The following is a 24,060-nucleotide window of genomic DNA, read 5'->3' as shown; positions in this document are numbered from 1 at the left end:
GGGTTGGGGCGTGTCTTTCTGGGGACACAGCCCACACCAAAGACCGAGACAGATGACCTGGCACGTGCACGGCTCCACCCACACTGCTGGGCCGGTTGACAGCATGTTGCCCAGGTAGCCCTGAGGTGGCCCGTCCCCTGTAAGTCTTCGGCCCTCTCCCCAGAGCATCGGCACATCTCGTCCGCCTGGTGCGCCTTTCGTGAGTGGGCACTGTGACCGACAGTCCCGTCGTCCACACCAGCTCCGTCCTCACGGCAGGAAATTCGTGTGCCCTCTCAGGGCATGGTGGGGGCCGCGGCCAGCTTGTGCCAGCTGCTGAGCCCGTCCTGGGGTCTGTGCCCCCTGGGCACTTAGAGGCGACCTCACGCCCCTCCTCGCTACACCTGGCCTGCTCCACTCGTTACCCATGCCCTCGGCCAGGTGGGGTGTGGTGGCCATATCCCCGGCCCTGGTGAATCCTGGGAGGAGCTCCTGGGACAGAGCGGGGCTAAGGGGAGGGACGTGTGTGTCCAGAGTTGCCTAGAAGGGGCCACACCGGGATCGCACCTGAGTCTGGGCGCGTGTTAGTTGGGACTGGTGACCGTGTCCGCCGTGTGCTGGGCAGCCCACGAGGGCTCCCGGGAGGGAGGCTGCCCCACCTCTGCCTCCAGCCTCTTCCCGGCTCTGGGCTGGGGATGTGCCAGTGATGTCAGCCCAGGGACTGTGACATCACTGAGTGGAGACGGGCAGAGAAGGGGGTCCTTGGGGCCTCTGCCAGGGGAGCTGGCCCCTGGCCTTGACAAGATGGAGGACCCCAAAAAGAACACGGCAGGTAACAGCTGAGGAGGGCGCTTGCAGGGAACGCGGCCCTGGCCACGGGGCAGTCTTTGCAAGATGCGCTCAGTGTAGACACGGGCGGGACGGCAGCTGCCTGCAGACTGGCCAGCGGTCAGCCACGGCCTGGACCAGCAGGTGGGGGTGGGTGGGAACGTCCTGACGTGGAGGTTAGGTTGGCACAAGGGCCGAGTCGAGCCCACTCCCCGGGAGGGCCTGGCCGCGTCGGGGAGGGCTCTGGATGGGACTGGGGGCCGTGTTGGCTGGGTTGAGCCCAGGTTTATTTTAGGGCTGAGTGAGGCATGGGGGGCCACCTCCCCACTGTGGGTATTTTTAGCCCTGGGCCCAGCTGGCTGACATCAAACACTTCCCTCCACTCAGGTCTCAGTCTGAGCTTCCACCCAGGTGTGCGGGCGGGGCACCCGTCACCTCCCAGGCCGGCCTTTGGCTCTAGTCCTGGCCCCCATCGGCCCCTCCTTGTTGTCTCCGCTCCCCATAGGTCAGCATGTGACTCGCTCTTGCTGTCCCCCACAGGTCCTGTCTGGCTTGAGAGGGTCCCAGGAGAGGACCCAGAAGGCCCTGTGTAGCCATTGGGGGGCGGGGAGCACACCCAGGGCATGCCGGGTCGTCACTTCTAGAGCCATTTCGAGTGTGTGGCCTGCTGGGAATGGGGGAGGCCACTCTGGTTTGGGGGCCGAGCAGGGGTTGGCATCCTCGGGCCGTCCCTGGGAGGGGTCAGGGTCCAGGGCCCCTCGCCTGCCTCCCTGGTGCCTGCTGGCCCTACAGGCGGCGCCCGCGGGCGCTTCCTGTCATAAGGGGCTGGTGGGGGCAGACATGTGGGCCGAGGGACCTGAGGTGGGGCGTACGTATGTGAGCATCTCTCCGGTTCACACCCGGGTGCTGGCTGTGTGCTGCCCACGGGGCCCGACACTGCGCACCAAGCCACTGCTCCGAGTCAGCTGTGCCCGGGCTCTCAGACCATGTGTGGGCCGGTCCTCTCCCCATGCCCCGTCACATGTGTCCTCTGTTGAGGGGCCTCCTCTGAGCCCCTCCGCTGGCAGCTGGAAGTGTGTCTATAAAAGTGCGTCTCTGCTGGGTGGAGGTCCCTCTTCCGGTCAGTGAGACCACGAGAGCGGGGCTGCTACAGAGCAGGGTGGAGTGCCGTGGGCGCCTGGCCGCCCTGGTCCTCAGTTTCTTCCTCTGAACACGGAGGTGGAGTGGATGCCAGGGGAGTCAAGGGTGTGTGGAGGGCATCTGCCGGACTCCGAGCATGTGTAGGTGCCCCATAAATGCCGGAGGCCACCGCTGTACTAGGGTCGTTGAAGGTGGCCGCAAGAGGGTTCCTCGGGGAGAGAGTTGCCAGACCCCAGGCCTTGTCACAGGGAGCTGGCGCGAGGATGTGGACTCGTGGGATCCCCAGAACCAGCCGGGGGCATGAGGTGTGGCAGCTTCCTGGCCCTCAGGGCCCCCTGCAGGGGCACGGGAGGGGTTTGTGCCCTGGCATGGGGCCGGGCGGAGACGACGACAGATTTCGGGTTGCAGGGCCAAGAGCACCTCCCGCCTTGACCTGAAAGCAGGTGGGGCCACTGCCCAGGAGGGAAGTGAGGACCCCCGAGGGGCTTCTCGAGCGTACTGTGGGGCAGAACGGTGTTGGTCCTTCCTGCCCATAAAAGGCAGTGCACACAGTTGAACCCCAGACTCGAGTGTCTCTGCCTGCAGAGGGGACCACAGGGCACAGCCACTGCCGGGAAGTAGGACTTGGCAGCATGTGCGCCCTGGGCCACCTCCCAGTACCTCTGTTCACAGCGTGAACGCTGCCTGATCTCATGGTTCCGGAGTTGCGCCCCCGTCTGCCCCAACCCTGTTCCAGTGACCAGGCGACCCCCGTCATGCGTCGGTGTGATCTCAGGTGTAGGGGACGGTCTCCTGTGAACAGGAGAGATCCTCCTGTCAGGCAGAGACGCCAGGCCCGGGGCAGAGACCACACCTCTGTCCTCACTTGTCCCCGCTGTGCCCCGCCTGCGTGGGGACCGTCCAGCACGCCCCTTCTGTGTGCGTCCCCGAGATGGCGGCTCTGTGCGAGATGCTTCCTGTGGTCCTGCCGGGGGCAGGTGGGTGTGCCTGGCCCCAGGAGAGTGCGGATGGAGGGGCGCGGGAGTACACGCACCAGGGCTCTCCTCATAGTGTCTGAAATGCACACGGGTTTCACATCCACCTCTCATGTGTCTTTGTTTTCCGAATATGCCTTTGTGTGCATGGGTGTCTGCGCATCTGGGCGCGTGCTTGTACATGTGTGTGTTTGTAATTGTCTTCGGGCAGGAAAGAATCCGCTGGAAGCCACTCTGCGTGTCTCTCCGGGGGGTGGGATGCAGATTCCAGTGACCCTTCGCTGGAATTGGGCTGTTTTCTGAGGAATGAGAGCTGTGTGTCCAGGTGTCTGGTCCGGGAACAGGAGAGGCTTGGGGTCACTGTGCGCGAGCCTCTACAGAGTGGACAGGGCCAAGCCTTCGGCTTTTTGCCTTTAGAAGTTACCAGTACAGGGCCGGCCCAGTGGTGCAGCGGTTAAGTTCACACGTTCCACTTTGGCGGCCCGGGGTTCGCTGGTTCGGGTCCTGGGTGCGGACATGGCACTGCTTGGCAAGCCATGCTGTGGTAGGCATCCCACATATGAAGTAGAGGAATATGGGCATGGATGTTAGCTCTGGTTCAGTCTTCCTCAGCAAAAAGAGGAGGGTTGGCAGCAGATGTTACCTCAGGGCTAATCTTCCTCAAAAAAAAAAAAAAGTTACCAGCACAGGCATCTTTTGCGAAGATCCCGCCCAAGCTGGTTGCTGTTTTGAGGAGCTCAGCCTCCCGCCCGTGCCTGCTCTGTCTGGCCCTCTCGGTGGCTCCAGAGCTGAACCGTGTGCACAGGTTCCTGTGTGGTTGGGTCCTGCCCCCCATGGAAGACCCTCGGCCCCCGTGGCTGTCCCCTGCTGGCTTCCTTCTCATCGTCTTCTGTGCGGCCACCGTCACTTCCTCACATGAACGTGCCTGGCCGCCCCTCGTTTCTGGCTTGGGCTGGGGCTCTGTCGGGGCAGCGGAGCAGCCACGTGCCCAGAAGTAAAGCGAGAGCTGCGGGGAGTGCGATCAGGACCACAGCGAGACATCAGCTTGTGCCCGCTGGCACGGCCGTGACCAAGCCAGACCTCAGGAAGGGCTGGAGGCCGCGCAGCTGCACCCTCGGTGCCGCGGGCGCAGTGGGCAAGACCGGGAGATGGTGTCAATGCAAGAGCAGCTCGAGGCTCCTCACACATAATAGAGCGTCCCGTCTGAGTGGCACTCCCCTCGTTAGGCACGCGCCCAGGAGAAGTGAAGGCACAGGTCCACGCAGAGACGTGTGCATGAGTGTCCACAGCAGCCTGAGGCCCGAAGCCCCAAGGTGGCAACAAGCCAGGGTCCCTCCCCAGGGGAGTGGATGGGCAGATGTGGTCCATCCACGCTGGAACGGGACGCAGCCCTGAAGAGGAGTGAGGCCCTGGCATGGCTGCACCTGGACGGACCTTGAACCCACGATGCTCGGGGAGAGGAGCAGACACCGGGGGACAAATGAGATCTACTCACGTGAGGTGCTTAGAGTCAAATCCAGAGAAACAACGTGGATTTTCAGCTCCAGGGGGGTCCGGAAGGAGAGAGTGGGAGTGGCTGCTGATGGGGACAGGGTTGCTTTTGGGGTGATGGAATGTTCTGGAACTGCTGGTTGCCCAGCTCTGCTGATAGAAACCATGGTTCAGTAACAGCCATTGAACCGTCCCCTTTGAAAGGGTGAGTCGTGTGGTTCGGGGTTTCTATTTCCTTGATGTAAACGGCAATGAGCCAGGGACTCAGACACAAAAGCGTGGGCCTCCCACCCTCGGCGCAGGAAAGTGCTGGGCGTCCTTTGTAGCAGCGGCCGCTGCACCCCAGATGTGCCCTGTGGGCCTCACCCCGGGACACGGCCTGGGGGCTTGGGAGGACGCGAGGAGGGTTGGTATTGAACAGCCAGCTGGAGGTTGAGGCCTGTCTGCGCAGATGCGCCTGCAGCCGACGCCACAGGCGCATTTGGAGGCTTTCGTGGGGTTTCCAGGTGCACGCGACCCCTGGCCCAGCCGCCTCATGTTCCCTCCTGGCCGCTGTCCCGAGGCCCCTGTCCCCCTCAGGCCTTCCAGGCTGTGCCCAGTGGCGTGGCGGGTGCCATCGATGGAGCCCGGCAGGTGGGGATCCCCACAGGCCCCCCTCCCCCCGCCCTGTCTAGCCCCTGCTCCTGGCAGACATGCCCTTGGTGCCTTCTCATCTCAACCCCCCTGGTCACCAGTGCCCACCTGAGTGATGGCCCCGAAGCAGGCCAGGCCCCACCCCTTCCTGACTGAAAGCCCCAGGTCACTTCCACATGCAGTGGGGTGGAGCACGCGAGTCTGGGGCTGGGTCCTCCAAGTGCCCCCTGGCCCAGAGGGGAGGAAGCCCCTTAGCTGGCAGAGGTCCACGTGCTGACTCCTCGCCAGGCTACCCGTCCCCTCAAGGGTGGGGACTTGGGGCACCGGAAGCTCCTCGAGAAGAGCGGCGCTTGAGCCCGGCGTGACTCGCAGTGCACACGCGTTACAGGTCAGCGAACCACGCGGCGCCCGTGGACACGGAGAGCCCGTGGTTCTCAGGAAGCTTGGGTTGATGGCCAGATTCTCCCGCTGGTGACCAGCCTGGGTTCCAGGTCTTCCTGTGCAGACTGAGACCTGAAACAGGCCGCAGACCCCACTTGGGAGCAGCCTCTGCGGGCTCAGTGCTGTTCGCATCCGGACGGCACCCCTGCGGCCCGCTCCCCATCGCCTGCCATCGTGGCAGCCGCCTCACTGGGGTTCCCACAGGGCGGGGACGGGCCGGGACCTGCAGCTCTGCCGGCTTCCGAGGGTGGACCGTCCCTGGGGCTGAAGGCACCACGAGGAGCAGTGTGTCACTGTCCATGTGTCTCACCCGGAGGGGATGGATGGAGAAGACCCTGGACGTAGATAAAGTGGCCAACAGTGAAGCGATGGGGGGTCCAGGGTTTATTACCTTTGTTTTATTGTAATTATTTCCTTGTAAGTTTATGTAAGTTTACGTACTTTCATCTGTACTGCCGCTGCACGCGGTCAACTCCCAAATTCCCAACAGCAAACAGTCCCCACAGGTGATGGGTCACAGGTCGGGAGGTGGCCTGGCCCCTCTCTTGAAATTCCAGGACAGCTGCGAGTGGGCAGCCTGCGGCCTGCTCCCTGCCGCCACCTCGGCCCAGGCTCCTGGTTCGCAGCCACCTCGCCCTCCAGTGGGAGCGCCCGCCCCCCCCGTGGGCGGGGCTTGTCCCAGGCCCCAGGGAGCGCAGGGCTGTGTCCTCACACGGGGCCTCCCCGGAGCCCAGGGAGATGGAGACGCACGGGGAGCGGGGGCTCCGGGACGGGGTCCACTCTGAGCTGGCCCGGGCGTCTCTGCTTTGAGCCTGGTGACTAGCGTGTCCTTTGTACGCCATGGAAGGTGCTGTTCTCGGGCTGGGGTGGGCCGGACGCTTGGCCACTGTGCTGGATGGGGATGGCCAGGAGGGCACTGAGGCGTGTCCAGATGGGCAGGCGCTGTGGCGGCCGATCCCAGTGACCCCAGGGTCAGTGGGGGACCTGGGAGTTGGGTTGGCAGCTCACCAGGAAGGGCCGCCTAGGGGAGCGCCTGCAGCGTTGGAGCCGGGCCCAGGGGCCCGCCAGGCCAGGCCTGTGCGGTGCTTCTTGTTGGGGCTGACCTGTCCGCACGGCTTGTTGTCGTCCTTGGGAAAGGCCAGCGAGTCACCCTGGTTTCAGCACCGTGAGGTTTTGCCTGAGCCCTGGGCCCCCGCCCGCCTGGACGGCGCGGGGTCTGCCCGCTGTGAGCCTGTGCTCTGGCCGGGTGGCCGCGACGGGACCCAGCCTCAGCCAGTCGCCAGGAGGTGGGCAGTCTGCGTGGGCGGCCGAGCCGGGGCGGGCGTGTACCACGTGTGGGGTGTGCGTGGTGTGCATGCGTGTGTGGGGGAGTGCAGGAGTGCGTGCACGCCCCGGGTCCTTTCTACTTTGTGGTCCCATGTCTCTCTGCACGTGTGGCGGGGATCCCCTCTGTGGAGCAGCCCCACCCCCTCACTCCCAGGAGCCCAGGGCCAGCAGAGGGCTCTGTCCTCCATTTGCTTCTCAGGCCCCACTCTCATGTCCCCATTGCCATCCCCAGCGCTCCGTTTCGACGTCTGGGTGGGCACTTCTTGGTTGATTTGAGTGGGGTGACTGGCTGGGATGGGGGGACTAGGTTTGGGGAGAGCTTGTGGGCTCAGGATGGGTCGAGGGAGGGAGCCAGGGCTGCGGGCAGGCCCTGGGTGCCCACGCTGTGCCCAGCCCTGCTGGGATGTCTGCCCCTCCCTGCGTCCTGGGAGGCTGCTCGGGCACCCGCCATCCTCTCTGCGGCCCCTTCCTGCCCGGTCACCCTTTGCCAGGCTTGCTCTTGCCACTGCGGCCAGTCACCCGGCTGACCACAGGGTCACAGGCTCCTGGAACTAGGCCCGGGGCCTTTCACATCTCCTGGACGTCCCAGATTCAGGGGACAACTTGGAGGTCCCCAGGGACTCTGCTCTGCCATTGGTCATCTTTCCTCCTCTGAGCGGCGCTGTGGCTTGGGGAAGGGGGCTGTGGCGGGCTGACCCCTAGTGTCTCTGCGCCAGGCCTGGGGCCCCCTCCTGGCTCCAGGGTTCTGGGACCTCTCACTCGATTGGCGTTACCCGTCCTAGCACTGTCGTCCTTGAGCTGTGTTGTGGCGGTCACACGACGGAGTGTCCCCCCCTTGACGTGGGGCTTCACGAGGGCCTCAGCCACCTGTTCTCTGTGCCCCAGGAAGTCACGGTCGCTCTCGTGCCTTCAGAGCTCTTTCCAGAATGCTGTCTCACCGCAGGAGCCCCTTTGTGGTGTCTCCCTCAGTTAACGCTGCGCTCCCCCGTCCCCCGGGTCCCCTGCTGGGCTGCATGCCAGGTCTCGCAGCACCATGGGGGGCATCACACCTACTAATCTCTGCCTCTGTTTCTCCGCCAGCCGGGAGCCACGAGATTTGAGGCGGCGAGACCTGTCAGCAGAATGTGTCCTCCCCCCGCGCACAGCCCCAAGGCCACCGAGATGAGAGCCGCGGCCTGGCCCTCGCGAGCGCCAGCGTCTCACTAGCCGGGGTCCGCCGGCCGCCATGGTGTGCTAGCCCTGGAGAGCCACCCGCGACCTCCCGTCTCCACAGACCCGGGATTTGCACGGCAGCAGAGTCACCGTGGAGAGGCCAGGGTACCACAAACTTATGGATTTTGACAAGAAAGGAGGGAAAGGGGAATCGGAGGAGGGCCGGAGAATGTCCAAGGCCGGCGGCCGGACCAGCCACGGCGTCCGGACTTCGGGGACCAGCTCAGGGGTCCTGATGGTGGGCCCCAACTTCCGGGTCGGGAAGAAGATAGGCTGTGGCAACTTCGGGGAGCTCCGGCTAGGTGAGCCCTGCTCATTCGCATTCGGGGGGTCGGGGGAGGGCTGCCTGGGGGCACAGCCGTACGCAGACAGACCCCCAGACTGTCGGGACCGGGAGCACAGGTACGTGTGTGGGGTCCCCTACCCCAGGAGGAGGAGGTTGTGCGGGAGCCCGGTCCCCCCCAAACTCCAAGGGGTCTGGGCCCACACACAGAGGGCCACCCTGGGGGTCCAGGTGTGGCTACAAGTCCAGCACTTGGCTCGGGGCTGGGGCGAGCCAGGCTTGGGGTTCCTGAGCTAAAAGGCCATCGAGGGCGGGGGCCCGAGCTCTGTCTGCCTGCGGGAGGGACGCAGGGCTGTCACGGTCAGTGATGGAGACGGCTGTGGGCGCCAGACAGACGGCACCCTCCCCAGAGCCCAGCCCGGCTGCCCGGCAGAGTGGCCACTCTTCAGCTTGTCCTGGATGGCGCCTCTTTGACCTGGCCCTGCTGCTCCTTAGGACGTGCGTGTGCACACAGACATATGCTCGCACACACGTGGGCACACACACACTCCCCCCAGGCCCAGAACTGACCTGCAGCCTGAGGGTCCCTGTATGGCCTGAGCGGCCGTCGTGGCCCCGTCCTGGGCATCGGGAGCAGCAGCCTGGACAGAGCAAGTCTGTGTAGACAGACGAGCGCGTGTGCATCGGGGGCCCTGGGAGGCTTGCTTTTATTTCAGACGTTTCCTAACTCTGGGGCGCGTGTTCTTGCGGCTTGGTGTGGTTTGAGAGTTGCCACATTGTCATGGTGCTAGTCGTGGTTGCCCCATTGCTTTGTCCGTGTGTCAACTGAGTGCCTTTCACTGTCCGCCCTCCTGCTCGGGGACGCTGGGCCACGCCCAGGTTTGGCTGCTGTGAATGAGACCACGCTCAGCATCGTTCTCTGGGTCTCGGTCGCGTGTCCTCGTTGAAGCGTGGGGTCGGGAGGAGGGCCGTGCCTAGGAGAAGCCCGAGGCCCGTCCCCGCAGCCGCTGGCCGCGCTGAAGTGCTGTGGGCGCCCGGAGCGCTGGGCTCCACGTCCCGCCAGCCCTGGGGTCAGGCCGCCCTGTCTGGGCGTGTCAGCGGCTGTGAGTGTGTCTCACGTGAGCTGTTTGCACTTCTCTGCTGACAGATGTTGAGCAACATTGTGTTTCATGTCTTTTTCAGGTTGTTTTGAGGATTTTTTCTTTATCTTCAGTTCTAAATCTCCATGCTGCCTTGCTTGGTGGTGGTTTTCTCTGTTTATCCTGCTTGGGGTTCGTGGAGCTTCTTGAATCTTTTTCAGTGGTATTCACGCTTTTTCATTAGACTCGGGAAACTTTACCTGTTATCTCTTCAGATGTTTGCCCGCCTCGGTCTGCTCTCTGCTCCTCCACCCTCGTTGCACGGAGGCAGGCAGCGGGCGCTGTCGCTCGGGCCCCTTGTGCAGCCCCTTTTCTCTCGCTTCAGCCTGGACAGTGTTCGTGCCCTGCTCCAGGGTCCCCTTTCTTCCTGTCTGCACTGTAGTCTGGTGGGAGCCACCCGGGGATTTCTCCTTTCACACGTCGTATTTTCTCTTCATTTGACTCCCGTTTCCCTCTGGACCTTTCTCTTGAAATCCTCGAGTGCTTGCGGCCGTGGTGCTCTGACTGTGTTCTTGCTCGTCCTGCTCCCCTGTCCCCCGCGCTCACGCGTCTGGTGGTCTCCGTCGTGCGTTGGGCAGTGTGGCACCATGCGTTCGGTCTGGGTTGAGCTTTGTCCTGCCGACTGGTCTCGACTCCGTCTGGGACTGGTTTTTGCCCCGCTCGGGAGCTGAGAGCAGATGCCCCCAGGGCTAGAGCTGCCATCCCCAGGGTGTGGCCTTCCTGGATTCCTGGTGGCGTGTCAGCGGGTTCAGGAGGCCTCCACGCTCTGGGCGGCTGCAGCTCCAGCGTCCTCCCGCCTCGTGCGGCCCCAGAACCTCCCGTCTGCGCACGGGCCCTGGGGAGTTGCTCTTTGAGGTCCTGCAGATGCTCACCTTCCGCCTGCTCAGCTGAAACAGCGACACGGGCATCACTGAGGCTCTCAGTGCCGGAGCCTGTAAACCCACAGACCTCAGATGCGTGCACGCACATGTGCCCACAGACACGCACACACGCTCCCTTCAACCTCGGGCTGGACTCCAAGGATTGGGTCTCCCAGAGCTCAAAGCACGAAGCGTCTTCAAGACACAGGATGAAAGCGCCAGGCACCGTGAAGGATCGGTTAGACTCGGGCACCGTTTAGCGCGTCTGCTTGTCAGCACCGTCAGAGCCTGGACGGGCGAGCCATGGCCCAGGAGGTGCTGCCGTCAGAGCCCAGCTGGCAAAGCACTGGTACCCAGGGGACCGACCGGATGAGGATGCGATGGTAAAAGGACAGACGCCCCAACTAAAAGCGGGCAAGAGGTTGGAACAGACGCTTCGCAAGAGCAGACGGACGATGGCCCGTCTGGCACCGATCAGAGCAGCTCTGCTGTAAGGGAATGCCTGAGACCACCAGGCGTCCCCTGCACATGGGGTATGTCCCGATGCCGCCCAGCCGGGAACAGGAATGAGCCCTGGGCACACCACAGCACGGGGCATCTCCACCGCACTGGGCCCTGGGACAGGAGCCAGGGAGGAGAGCGCGTGCCGGCGGTTCACCCTGGGGGCCCTCCCGGAGGAGACGGTGGGCCTTGACCTGGAGGGGCGATGACCTTCTGTCATGATGGGAGGGGGTGGTCCAGGTTCACAGGTGTGCGCTCCGACGTGCGCGCTGCCCAGGGACGTGGCGCCCCCCGAGGGAAGGAGGGGACCATGAGGACGCACTGAACTCGGTCTCTGGCTGGAGTGTTTCGGGGCCGGGGCTGCTGTCTAAGAGCAGGAGATTGACGGGTGACGGACGTGCAGATATATCAGCAACGGAACAGACACGGTGAACAGCCGATGGTGTGATCCAGGCGGTGAGGGTTTGGCTGTGCTGTGCGTTTGAAACTCCCCTGAGAAAGCGTTGGGGGAACACGTGAGGCACCTCGGTCTTTGTCAAACCCAGGAACCAGGATTGGAAGCGAGCTGGCTTTCCCTGCTGACAGGCGCCTGAGGGCCTTGCGGTCCCCGCAGAGACTGGGCACCCCCGCGCCCCATCCAGGCAGGGGCAGGAAACGGGGTCCTCGTGACGGGAAAGAGATGGGGAGAGGAGCAGCGGACGGCCCTGGATGCACGGTGGTGGCGCGTGGAGGCCGGTGGTGGCTCCATCAGCAGCCAGAGGTGGAGGGCTCGGCGGGCGCTGCCTGTGCCAGCACAACATCAGCTGTGTTTCTCTGTCCCAGCAGCCACCAGTCGGGAAAAAATGTACAAACGTCAACAGGCATCCGAGCGCCAAGCCCGCCTGGTGCCTCCTGCCCGGATCTGAGGAAGGACGCCCGGGCTCTCCACGCCACCAGCCACGGGCACCACGAGCAGCCGCCTGGAAGGGGCGGGTCGGTGTAGGATGCCCCCCTGAGGTCTGCAGACTCCATGGCGCTGCAGCAGGGCTCTGGGGAGACCACCGGCGGACTTGGCTGTGTGCGGACGCAGATGCCTCAGGACCAGATGGAGCGGGCGGGGGGACCTGGCCACCACCTGAGGTCGTCCACAGAGGGACGGCCCGAGCGCATGTCACCCGGACTGTCCCGCTGCAGCAGGGTGGATGTGGGTGAGGCCTCCTCCCACGGTGGACCCCCTCAGGCCTGACAACAGCAGCACCTGGAGGAGTGGGGACCCGCGTGGGGCTGTGTGCGTGCGGTCAGCACCTGGTGAAGGCAGTCTCGGGACAAAGGCTGCACAGGACGGCGCTGGGAGGGCTGCGGGACCAGAGCACTGGCGCATGTGCGCACAGCGCTGTGTACGGCAACCCGAAAATGATACGAGGGCCTGGGGCGGCCCTGCCTCCCGTGGCAGGTCACCAGGGGCGATGACAGGACTGTCTGGCACTCTGCCCACACTAGGGACCATAACAGGTGGAAAAGTGGACCTCAGGAGACCCCTGGGCTCGTGCTGGGGCAGCTCCGTGAGGTTGTGCGGGCAGGCTCTTTCTCTACAGGCGCTGGGGGTCCTGGTGGCTGGGCTTGGGGAGGCCTGGCCCGGCCGCGTCTGTTTCCACCCTGAGAGGGACGCGGGTTCCCCACCTGGGTGTGCGGCTCTGTCGCCTGGGGAGCCGGCCGTGGGCCCTCCTGAGTGGGCAGGGTCTCAGCTGACACAGCTGGGCCGGGGCCTGCATCGGGGTCCCAGTGTGGGCGAGGGGCGCGGGAGGAGAGTGAGTCGTGTGGGGGTGTAACATAGCTCCTGGTGACTTCTGTCCTGGGCCCCCCACTGCACAGTCATGGGGCGGGGGAGAGGAGGCACGGCCTGCGTCCCCTGGGGGTAGGGGGCGGCTCCAGGATTGCAGTCTGCCACCTCAAGTCTCTGAGTCCCACATGAAGGCATCGAGCGGACTCAGTCAAGTTACCAGGCAGCCCTGGGGGAGATTGGGTGGGGGCGCCCGCATGGGGGGCTTCCCGAGCATCTGGGGCAGTGCGGTGGGGAGGGCACTGCCGAGTCTCCTCCAGCTTTGCCGCAGCGGGAACGGAAGAAGGGCCATGGGGTCACGGGGTCTTTGTTCTATTTTCCCTTTTTTAGATGGGACAGTTGGAGGCCCTGGCGCGCTGGTGGGGAGGACCCCGCAGAGGAGTTGGGAGCAGCCCCTTGAGTGGGCCGAGGCAGGGTTGGCCTGGGGGTGGGCGGGGTGCCGGGGTGACTTTGGGGGCTGGGGTGGGTGGGGTGCTGGGGGGTCAGCAGGAAGGTGGTGGGGGTGCCAAGAGAGGAGGGTGCGGGGCCCCTGGGGGCCTCCCACGGCGGCACGGGGTGCCTTGCAGACCGGGCGGGCTGGGCCGAGCTCAGGGGGCTGGGGGACAGGAGTTGGCCCTCGGAGGGCCCTGCGAGCTGACTGCCTCTCCTCCACAGGGAAGAATCTCTATACAAATGAATACGTAGCTATCAAATTGGTGAGTCGGGGCCCTGACCCCGCCCCCTCCAGCCGCGTGGGCCCCGCTCACACCCGCGCAGCAGCCCTGGGGTGGGGTCTCGGGGCTGGGGGAGGAGCGCGCCGGTGCCCCGGTGACGGCCGCCTGTGCCCGCAGGAGCCCATTAAGTCCCGGGCGCCGCAGCTGCACCTGGAGTACCGCTTCTACAAGCAGCTCAGCGCCGCAGGTACCGGGGGCGCGCGGGGCGGGGGGCGCGCGGGGCGGGGGGCGCGCAGGGTGGGGCGGGGGCGCGCGGGCGCCACACGAGCGAGTGTCCGTCCGCCCGCAGAGGGCGTCCCTCAGGTCTATTATTTCGGCCCGTGCGGGAAGTACAACGCCATGGTGCTGGAGCTGCTCGGGCCCAGCCTGGAGGACCTGTTCGACCTGTGCGACCGCACGTTCACGCTCAAGACGGTGCTCATGATCGCCATCCAGCTGGTGCGCGGCACGCGGGTGGCGGGGTCGGCGGCGGCGGGCGCGGGGTGGAGGGGGTGGCGCGGCGGGCGCGGGGGCGGCGGCGGGGCTGGGTGGCCTGGGTCCCACCCGCGACGACCGCGTGCCCCCCCAGATCACGCGCATGGAGTACGTGCACACCAAGAGCCTCATCTACCGCGACGTGAAGCCCGAGAACTTCCTGGTGGGCCGGCCGGGCAGCAAGCGGCAGCACGCCATCCACATCATCGACTTCGGCCTGGCCAAGGAGTACATCGACCCCGAGACCAAGAAGCACATCCCGTACCGCGAGCACAAGAGCCTCACGGGCACGGCGCGCTACATGAGCATCAACACGCACCTGGGCAAGGGTGAGCGGCGCGCGGGCCGGGCGGGGGGGGCGCGGGGGCCGCGCTGACCTGCTGTCCCCCCGCAGAGCAGAGCCGCCGCGACGACCTGGAGGCGCTGGGCCACATGTTCATGTACTTCCTGCGCGGCAGCCTGCCCTGGCAGGGGCTCAAGGTGGGTGCGGGCCGGGGGGTGGGCCGGGCGGCCTCTGCGGCCGGGTGCTGACCGCTCTCCCGCAGGCCGACACGCTCAAGGAGCGCTACCAGAAGATCGGGGACACCAAGCGGGCCACGCCCATCGAGGTGCTGTGCGAGAGCTTCCCAGGTGAGCCGGCCCACCCCGGCCCGGCCCCTGCTCCACACGCCCCCCACCCCTGCTCCCCGCGCCCCCTGACCCCAGCCCCTGCTCCCCACGCCCCCTGCCCCTCCTACCCGCATCCCCTGACCCCAGCCCCTGCTCCCCACGCCCTCTGCCCCTTGTACCCCCTGCCCCTCGCTCCCCCTGCCCCTGCTGCCCGGGCCCCCGGCCCTGCCCGTGCCCCTCGCTGTGCATCCCCGGACCCCCGCCCTGTGCCGGCCCCAGCCTGCCGCTCGCTCTCCGCAGAGGAGATGGCCACGTACCTGCGCTACGTGCGGCGCCTGGACTTCTTCGAGAAACCGGACTATGACTACCTGCGCAAGCTCTTCACCGACCTCTTCGACCGCAGCGGCTTCGTGTTCGACTATGAGTACGACTGGGCCGGGAAGCCCCTGGTACGTGGGCGGGGACGACCCGGGGGGTGTGCAGGGAGCCCCTGGTAAGTGGGGGTGGGACCCTGGATGTGGGGCAGGACTTTGGTCGTGAAGCCACGGGCCCTGGGCAGCAGGGGTGCGGGTGGCGGCCTCAGCGTGCGTCCTGTGCCCCGCAGCCGACGCCCATCGGCACGGTCCACACCGACCTGCCCTCGCAGCCTCAGTCTCGGGACAAAGCCCAGCTACACGGCAAAAACCAGGTGAGGGGCCGGGCCCAGGACCCGGACGGGGGCGGGCGGGGGCCACGTGACTCCATGTTGCCCCCCTGCCCCCCAGGCGCTGAACTCCACCAACGGGGAGCTGAATGCCGACGACCCCACTGCCGGTCACTCCAACGCGCCCATCACTGCGCCGGCCGAGGTGGAGGTGGCTGACGACACCAAGTAAGGCTAGGTGGCGGCCGAGGCTGGGGCGCCCTGGGCCACCTGCCCCCCGAGCCCCTGGCCCACCTCCCGCCCCTCGCCGTCCCTCCAGGTGCTGCTGTTTTTTCAAGAGAAGGAAGAGAAAATCCTTGCAGCGACACAAGTGACGAGGGCGGTCTCTGGACCCTCTGCCGCGGCCCTCAGGGCGCTTGTCACGGCCGTGGCCCAGCGGACGTGGACTGTGGCCGCCGGGCTGCGCGCCCCCGGCCGCCCTTCACAGACTCGGGCCGAGCTTCCCCCCGTGTCTGGCCGCCCCTCCGAGAGCACTAACTGTCCGCCCGGAGCGCGCCGGCCGCCGTTGCAGTGAGTAGAGGCGCCGGTGGTGTCATAAAGTCCAGCTTGTCTCCCTCGATCCAAAGGCCGTTTTCTCGAGGGGGCGCTGCGGGCGTCGCTGCCGGGGGCGAGCCGCCTGGGCCTCCCTGCGCCAGAGGGCACGGCGGGGTGGGCGGCCCCCAACCAAAATGCTGCACCAAAGCTTGGGCTGCCGTGGCCCTCGGGCCAGCCGTGCCTGCTCCCCGAGCTGCGCCCAGACCCGCCCCGGGCGGCCCGCTCGCCCCAGCCTGGCGGCCCATGTGGGCTCCTGTGTCCGCCGCGGCGCTGGCCAGCGAGGGGACGGGCGCTCGGCTGGGCCGCAGGCGCGGGGGCGGCACCCGTGGGACTGCGTGCGTCCTGGAGGCCCGGGTGCTGTGCGGGCGGCCGTGCGTCTGGGTCCTGCTTCACCGAGTGTACAGAATGGCACTTCCGTTTCTCTCATGCTTCCTGGAAGCCATAGAACTTAGGGGCTTTTTTAAAAAAATAAAGGAAAACGAAACCAGTCCTGAGTGTGGTGTCTGGTCTTTCCAAGAGGTAGAGGCAGCGCCCTGCCCCCAGGAAGGGACAGCACCGCAGGTGGGGACGATCTGGATGGAGCCTGGGCGTGGCGGCCCCCTCTTGGGGGACGGGCAGTGGGAACAGCGGAGGGCCGGCTGGTCCTGTGGGGACAGGCAGGGGACACGGTTGCCTGCCCGGGAGGAGAGTGGGGAGTCACAGGCAGGGATCTGGGTGACGGGCATGGCGTCGGCCGTCCACACACACGGTGTGAACCCGACTACGTGGCTCCCTCTTCCAGGACAGCCCAGGCCCCGTGTGCCAGGAGGGGCCAAGCGCGCCCACAGCAGGGGCAGGAGGAAGCGTGTGGCGGCCGTGAGCGCAGCAGGCCAGGCAGAGCGGTCTGCTTGGCCGTGCACTGAGTGTCCCCCACAGTCCTGTGGACACCTGACCCCAGCACGTGGGCCGTGGGGGCGTGGGGCGCCGAGGGCCCAGTGCCTTAGAAGAGCGCCAGCACTCGAATCTCCCATATGAGGACGCGCGCAGGCGGCCGTCTGCAGGCCAGGGCGCGGGCCCTCTCTGGAGCCGTGCCGCCCGTCCCTGGGCACACAGCCTCCAGGCGCACCCCCGCCGAGTCTCGGGTTACTGCAGCCGTGCTGACTAGACGGTGGCCCAGAAGGCGGTGATGGAAATCCATGGGAGTTCCTGAAGAGAGCCAAAGGGCCGTCCCAGGTGGATCGCAGCACCTTCTGGCACTTTCTCCCCAGCAACCCAGAACCAGCAGAAGGGGAGACCCTGTGTGCGCTAAACCCTGTCCGCACCTCGGAGGTGAGCGCAGGTCCCCGGGTGTCTGCCCTGCCCCTCTGCAGGACCGTGGGGACAGACACTAGGGGCCAGGAGCAAAGGAGGGAAGTCACAGCCACACCCGACGCGGTTTCATTGGGTGGGCAGCCGCAAGGCCAAGGCGGCAGGACCTGGTCCAGCAGCGTCTGAAGACGCGGAAACCATCTGGGATCAGAAGTTCACACAGTAAGGACAGAAACGGGCCAAGAGGAGAAGCGAAAGCGGCTGCTTGCGTTTAGGAGGGAAACGCAAGAAGAAAAGCCACTGGAACCGAAGAACAAGTCGCAAGGTGCTCAGGCCTCCAGCAAAGGTTGGAGAAAGGGGCTCGGAGTCAGGAGGAGGCGGCGAGGAGCCGGAGCGCGGGTGTCGGGAGCGAGGCGGAGGCCCGCGTGACTCCGGCTCTGAGGACGGGACGCGGATGGGCCGAAGCTGCTGTCCAGGCTGCTCCACACACAGGGACCCGCGTCCCCGCGCCCGCCGGGGACCTGGGAAAGCTGGGGGGTGTCAGGCCTCGGAGGACGACTGCAGTCTAAGAGCGTGATGATCCTCGGGCCGCGGGCAGAAAGACACGTAATCCAGCGAGGCGAGAGAAGTCGGCACCAGACTTTTCTAAACCGGCGCACGCGGCGAGGCGACGACGGAGCACCCTCTGCGACAGCGCAGGCCACGAGCGACAGCGGAGGGCGCCCGGCCACCGGGCCGTCCTTCTGTCTCACAGCCGCAGCCCTGCCTGTGGCTTCAGCTGGCGGAGGAGCTCTGCCTGCTGGTGAGCGTGTAACACGCATAAACATACACCCGGGACACAAAGTGGGGCTCGGGGCTGGGACCAGGGTGCCGCCTCTGTGATGTCGTGAAGCAGAAGCAACTGTAAGAGCGAGATGGGGAGCGAGGCCAGAACGGGCCCGTGGAGCTGGGCTGGGACCGGGGGATCCAGCCCAACGACGGTGTCCATCATGTGGGCAGGTGGGTAAATGCAGAGATGCGTGCGTATGCGTGTACACTGGGGCCTGTGCCCACCTGGCCCGACTTGTGCCATCTCTGCCCTTTGTTTCCTTCCTGACGTACGCCCCAATTCCCTGCGACTGGATTCGCTTGGTAGAGCCGAGCCTGCAGGACCCCTCTTTGTAAAGACTGTCACACGTGCACGCACCGTGGATGCCGTCCGCCGCCCTTCGCTTCTCCTGCCGACCAGAGGGTCGTCTCGGCCGGAAGCCCCCCCAACGATGTTTTAATCCCAACGGTGCGGGTTTGTTGGCAGCAGACGCGCTCAGCTCTTGGTTGCCTGAAAACATCTTCATTTCGGCTGCAGTAATGAAGGACGTCTCTGCTGGGAGCGGGGTTCTGGGTCGGCAGGTGGTGTGGTTTGGTGTTTTTGCCTTTCGGCATTTTAAAGACACTGTCCTGTTAGTTCTGGTGAGAGGCGAGTGGTCAGTGTTGCTCCCTTCAGCCTGACCTTCCCCCCCCCCCCCCCCCCCCCCCCCCGCCCCCCGTCCTGTCGTCCGGCAGCTTCTGAGAACGTCTTTGGTTTGAGGCCGTGCGGAGTGGGGTGTGGGTTTCTTTGTGTTTGTCCTGCTCGGCATTTGCTGAGCTGCCTAGATCTGCAGGGTGACATCTTTCATCGATTTGGGGAAATTTCCTGCTGTTCCCTCTTCAAGTATTTATCCCTCCAAGTATGTCTTTTGCCCTTTTTCTCTCTTTCCCAGGATCCCAGGTCCCCGTGTGCAGGACTGTCTCATGTGACCCCACAGCCGCTGATGCCCTGTGGTGTCTTTCTTCTCTCTTTCTCCCTCTGTGCTTCAGTCGGGATCATTTTGCGTCTCTGCGTGGACGGATCTTCTCTGTCGCGTTTGGTCTGCTTGGCAGCTGCCCGATGAATTCTTTTCCCATACTTTTAGTTGTTGAGTTTCCATTTGTTTCTCCCTTTGTGGAGTTTCTCTTTCTCTGTTTCAATCCTCCATCTCTTTGTCCTCTGTGTCCTTTAACAGCCTTCTAAGAGCAACTTCATAATCCTTGACACTGAATTCCAACATCTGTATCCTCTGTGGGTCTGCTTCTATAGGCTGTTTTTATTTTTGTTGGGTTTTTTTTTGAGGAAGACTAGCCCTGAGCTAACATCTGCTGCCAATCTTCCTCTTTTTGCTGAGGAAGACTGGCCCTGAGCCTACATTGGTGCCCATCCTCCTCTACTTTATGTGTGGGACGCCTGCCACAGCACAGCCTGATGAGCAGTGCAGAGGTCCATGCCGGGATCCGAACTGGCGAACCCCGGGCCGCTGAAGCGGAGCGCACGAACTTGACCACTATGCTACAAAGCGGGCCCCTGTAGGCTGTTTTTTCCCCCTCTCTTGATTACGGGCAACATTTTGCTCTTGCACGTCTCGTAATTTTTATTGCATCCCAGACAGCGGGTGTGAAGGCAGCAGCAGACATCCTTCCCCAGAAAGAGCACCTTCCTTCCTCCCCGGCAGCGTGGGTGGGGCTGGTCTCGCTGGGAGTGGAGCCGCCTAATGCGGCTGGGCCTGCCCGGGGTCAGCGTCGGAGCCAGTCCACAGCTCCTCAAGTTTGCGTCTTGACCTGCCTCGTCTTCACTGCTGGCCCCGCGGTCTAGCAGGACTCTGGATTCTAGCAGGAAAGACGGCAGGACATTTCCCGCTGCCCGTCCCCAGGCATTAAGCCAAGGCCCACGGGGGAGAATCTGCCGGCTTTTCCTGCGCTGCCTCGTTCCGGTCCGTTCCGCCAGCCCACATGGGCGTCCGTGCTCCGCGGGCTTCCATCTGCCCGGAGGATGCCCTGCCCACAGCAGGCCCAGTCCCCACCAGACGCCGCAGGGGGACGCCCGAGCCCCTGCCCACCAGGAGGGCTCTCTCCTCCCTGGGGTTTACCCTCTGGATTTCTCAGCATCCTCATCCCTTTGACGTGTTTATAATTATATAGGATTCCGTCTTTTTAAGATTTTGTTATTTTAAGCTCAGGGTGTGCGATGTGCTGATCTGGTAGATTACAGACTGTGAAACGGATCCCACAGTCAAGGTGACTAACGCGGCCATCACCTCACGGTGCCTGTGTGCGAGTGTGTGTGTGTGGTGAGAACACAAGATCCACTCCCGTAGCAAATCCCGACAGTACAGTACGGTGTTGTCAGCTGTTGTCCCCAGGTTGCCCCAGAAAGCTGGGCCCCTGTGACCAGCCCCTCCCCGCCCCGGCGCCCCCCATTCTGCCCCCAGGGCTGCGAGTTCAGCTTTAATTCTGGATTCCACTTAAATAAGCGAGATGACACAGTGTTTGTCTTTCTGTAACGGGCTCATGTCACTGAGCATCGTCCTCCAGGCCCGGCCACATTGTTGCAAATGGCAGCATTACCTGCTTTCCCAAGGCCTCGCGTGCCTGTGTGTGTCGTCTCGATCCCTTCCCCCATCGACGGAGCTTCGGTTGTCCCCACATCCTGGCTGCCGGCCGCGCACAGACCTCTTCAAAGTGCTGATCGCCTTTCCTCTGGCTGCGTGTATCCCCAGAAGGGGGGTTGCTGGACCACACGGTTGGTTGTATGTTCAGTTTTTCGAGGAAGCTGCATACCGTTCTCCACAGTGGCTGCACCTATATAGGATTTCTCTTTTTTTAAAGGAGTCAGGTGTTTGTTTATTTATTTTTTGAGGAAGATTAGCCCTGAGCTAACTACTGCCAATCCTCCTCTTTTTGCTGAGGAAGACTGGCCCTGAGCTCACATCCGTGCCCATCTTCCTCTACTTTATATGTGGGACGCCTACCACAGCATGGCTTGCCAAGCGGTGCCATGCCCACACCCAGGATCTGAACCGGCGAACCCCGGGCCAACAAAGCGGAACGTGTGCACTTAACCGCTGTGCCACCGGGCCGGCCCCAAAAGTGTTTCTTAATTACCAAACTGGGGGGTTTTCTGTCATCTTCCTGTGATCGATGTCCACTCGGAGCCCGCGGCAGGCCGAGCACGCCCTCGGCATGAGATGCATTATTCCCGTTCGGACTCCCCTGAGTGTCCTCATTTTGGCCAGGGCTTCCTGGGCCCGAGAGGCCGTGCTCCCTGGTGTCGGCTGCCGTGCTCCACACCCGGCAGACGTGCGGGGCTGCTGTCGGTCTGAGTCCTGACTTCCTGTGTCTGCTGTCCTGTCGCTGGGAGAGCCCTCTCACAGTGTCACGCTATCAGCCTCCAGCCCCGCCCGTCTCTCGTTTGTGCTCAGTCTGCCCCGACGTATGTCTTTGGACCTGTGCTGTGGTGCAGAGCTGGCCAGGACTGTCCCAGCTTCCTGTCAGGGACCCTTTCATCACCGTGAAACGTCCCTCTGGGTGTGAAGTGAGACTTAATGCCTTGGGGTCCCCTGTCTGGTGTGACACAGGCGCGCCGGCCATCTTTTGGTGTTTGTATGACTCTGTCTTTTACCTTCAGTCTTTCTGTATCTCGATGATTAAAGCGAGATACTCATAATGTGCCAGTCGTTTGCTTTGGGTTTGGTAGCCACTGTGACCGTCGGTCTTTTCGTCGGGGTGTGTGAATCTGTGGCCCATCGAGTCCTCACCAACCAGGGTGCGTCTCAGTCCCCCGGGCTCGTTTCCTTTGGACTCCGTCAGTCTTTCATCCTCACTCTCATTTTTGAAGCGCACAGAACTCTGGTTTGGGAGCCCTTTCTTCCTCCTGGCTGCTTTGAGGGTTTTCTCCTTGGCTTTTCAGCAGTTTGACTGTATGTGACTTTTCTGTAATCCCGGTGTGGGTCACGGAGATTTTTAACTATGTGGATTGATGTCTTGATTCATTTTGGAAAATTCTCGGCTCCCCCCTGTCAAGCACGGCCTGTGCCCACCCTGCGTCCTCCCCTCCTCCGCGTCTCCATCTCCTCAGCTCCCCTCTCGGTCCCCTCCCCTCCCGGCCACTGTCTTCACCTGGGCCATTTTCTATCGCCTGGTTCTCTGGTTCCCTAATCCCGTCTTCTGTGCGCCGAGCCCCTGGGCGCTTCCTTACAGATGGCCTATCTTCCGGAACGTCAGACGCAGATGTGTCCCCACGCTGTTGACATTCTCCGTCACCGAGTCTGTTTTGTCCACCGTTTGCTCTGCTGTCTTCAACACCCGACTTCCGGTAGCTCCGATTTCTGAACAGGCGTGGGTGCGTCTCCATGTGCTGTTTCTCAGCTCACTCTGTGACTTCTGCAGGATGCTGGCCATTGTCATGGCAACTGGCAGTACCAGGTTCCCGCCCGCGCACAGGGCGGCCGGGGGCCCAGCGGGACCTTGCTGGGCGCGGCTGCATCGTGCCAGGTGCAGCCCCAGGTCCCCAGGCAGAGCCCACAGGGTCCCCTCCCGGCACAGCCCCGTGGTGTCCCCGGGGCCCCTGCTGCTGCACAGAGGAGCAGGCCAGGAGCCCAGAGGTTTGGTGCGGAGGAGGATGGAGGGCACAGGGAGAGTCCTGAACCCCCGTGCTCCCGGCGCTCCCGAGGCCCGGGCGGAAGTCTGTGTGGGGAGCGGCGATCCCAGGGGCAGGCGGCCGCAGAGGGGGGCCGGGCCGCCGCTCCCCAGGAAGAAGCACGCGGGTCGGGGGGTGTTTCTTTCCTTTATTAAAAAAAATCATTTGGGGGCGCGGCGTGAGGAGGGCACACCTTTCACGGCTTCGGGGACACAGGTTCCAGAAGGAATCCCTGGGGCGGAGACATGGGGGGTGGGGGGGCAGCAAGGGCTGCGCCCTCCAGGCGTCCGGGCACAGCGCTCCCTGGTGGGGCAGCGGCGCCAGGACCACGGGTGCGGTGGCCGTCGGGGCGTGGCGTCCGCCCGGCAGACAGGGTGGGGCCTGTGCGCCCAGCTGCAGGGGCCGGCGGGGGCGGCCCGAGGCTGGGCCCTGGGGGGCCTGCAGGGCCTCGAGGGGCTGAGCCCCCCCACGAGTCTCACTCTCCAGGGCTCAGGCCGGCGGCCCGGGGCCCGGGGTCACGGTGGCCTGAGCGTCCGCAGTGAACGGACCAGAACAAAAGGGACCCAAGAGCCCACCGAGACGCGGGAGGAGCGCCCCCCACACACCGTCTCCTCCCGCAGAAACGGGGATCCAGGATGCACTGCCGTGTGCAGCTAACAGGACAGACAGGAGGCGACGTCCCACGCGAGGCCTGGCTCCGGCGGCCGCAGGGACGGGGGACGCCCCACCCAGGGACCTGGCGGAGCCTCGGCTTGGGGCGGGCGCGGGCCAGTCTGCCCGCTGAGTCCTGGGGAAGCCCGGCAGCCTGGCTCCCTGCGCGGGGCGGCGCGGGCGGCCTAGGTGTAGAAGATGAGCTCGGGGATCTGGCCGTCCTCCACGGACGTCCCGTTGTTGTTCCCGGCCGCGTAGCAGAAGGTGAAGCACGTCTTGGCCCCCGTCGTGGGCGACTCGTGGGTCACCTTGCGCAGGCCCTTGGTGCCGTAGTGGGAGTCCGGGCCCTGCCGGGGTGGGGTCACGGCGAGGTGAGGACCCCGCGGGGCCGGGCCCCAGCAGGCCGGGGAGGGGCTGGGGCGGATGGCCAGCGTGGGGGCAGCAGCCCCATCCAGGTGTCGGGGCCTCAGGGCAGCGGCCCTCCAGGCGTGCGAGGCCCTTGCCCCTCCCGGCCGCCCAGCCCTGAGGTGGCCAGTGGGAGGGCAGTCGGGGGCCGAGGCCCCGGGTCATCAGGATCGGGGTGGAGCCGGGGTCCGGGGTGGGGTCTGGGGACCAGGGTCGAGGTGGGGGTCCCGGATGGGGTTCAGGGCTCCGAGTCGGGATGGGGTGTGGCCCGGGGAGGGGCTCCAGGGTCGGGTCGGCCGGCGCACCTTGAGCGTGGCGCACGCCGTGTAGTTGACGTTGGGCAGCACCTCCACCGGCTCCTTGAACATGACGCGGAAGGTGCTGGCCGAGCCGTCGCAGCTGAAGCCCGTGTCGTTCTGGCCCAGGACGGTGTTGCTGTCCGTGTGGATGATCTGCGGGGCAGGGACGGGCGCTCACCCGCGGGACCGCACCGAGGCCGGGCGAGGGCAGAGCCCCACCCCAGGTCCGGAGCGGGTTCAGCCTGGGACCCGCGAGGAGCCCGACGGGGGCCGGGGAGGCAGGGCCCAGGGT

General features: G+C 64.8%; 2 protein-coding genes across 6 annotated transcripts in view; one reads left to right on the top strand and one right to left on the bottom strand.

Moving 5' to 3' along the window:
* The first annotated feature begins 7,867 nt into the window (after positions 1-7,867).
* Positions 7,868-16,147, top strand: CSNK1G2 (casein kinase 1 gamma 2). 5 transcript variants are annotated; one of them, XM_046637912.1, is made up of 12 exons: positions 8,191-8,326; positions 12,957-13,041; positions 13,281-13,321; positions 13,457-13,526; positions 13,629-13,777; positions 13,908-14,142; positions 14,208-14,293; positions 14,359-14,443; positions 14,723-14,871; positions 15,027-15,110; positions 15,187-15,293; positions 15,385-16,147. In XM_046637912.1, exons 2-12 carry the CDS (start codon positions 12,957-12,959, stop codon positions 15,437-15,439), a joined length of 1,146 nt encoding a protein of 381 aa, XP_046493868.1. In that variant the 5' UTR covers positions 8,191-8,326; the 3' UTR covers positions 15,440-16,147. The 5 variants fall into 5 exon arrangements, 4 of the variants coding, with proteins under 4 accessions (XP_046493865.1, XP_046493866.1, XP_046493867.1 ...); XR_006885058.1 differs by lacking the exon at positions 12,957-13,041 and having other exon boundaries at positions 7,869-8,326; positions 14,723-14,846; positions 15,385-15,426; XM_046637910.1 differs by lacking the exon at positions 12,957-13,041 and having other exon boundaries at positions 7,869-8,326.
* Positions 16,148-22,543: 6,396 nt separating this feature from the next.
* Positions 22,544-24,060, bottom strand: part of BTBD2 (BTB domain containing 2) — a 12,412-nt gene continuing 10,895 nt past the window's right edge. The window contains exons 6-7 of the mRNA XM_046638328.1: positions 23,775-23,941; positions 22,544-23,411 (exon numbers count right to left, since the gene is read on the bottom strand). Coding sequence (XP_046494284.1) covers positions 23,250-23,411; positions 23,775-23,941 — 329 coding nt within the window. The 3' untranslated portion in view covers positions 22,544-23,249. The remainder of the gene's footprint in view (positions 23,412-23,774; positions 23,942-24,060) is intronic.

This window comes from Equus quagga, chromosome 14, assembly GCF_021613505.1.
Source record: "Equus quagga isolate Etosha38 chromosome 14, UCLA_HA_Equagga_1.0, whole genome shotgun sequence".
NCBI classification, from domain to species: Eukaryota; Metazoa; Chordata; class Mammalia; order Perissodactyla; family Equidae; genus Equus; species Equus quagga.
The sequence above is the reverse complement of the archived record's forward strand: the minus strand, read 5'-3'. Positions and strand labels throughout refer to the sequence as shown.

What these genes read in the sequence shown, in the direction of transcription:
- CSNK1G2 (XM_046637909.1), top strand. Translation starts at nt 8,143, where the DNA reads ATGGATTTTGACAAGAAAGGAGGGAAAGGGGAATCGGAGGAGGGCCGG. An exon ending in TGCCCTGGCAGGGGCTCAAG is followed by an intron (nt 14,294 to 14,358) that starts GTGGGTGCGGGC and finishes GCTCTCCCGCAG; the next exon opens with GCCGACACGCTCAAGGAGCG. An exon ending in AGCTACACGGCAAAAACCAG is followed by an intron (nt 15,111 to 15,186) that starts GTGAGGGGCCGG and finishes CCTGCCCCCCAG; the next exon opens with GCGCTGAACTCCACCAACGG.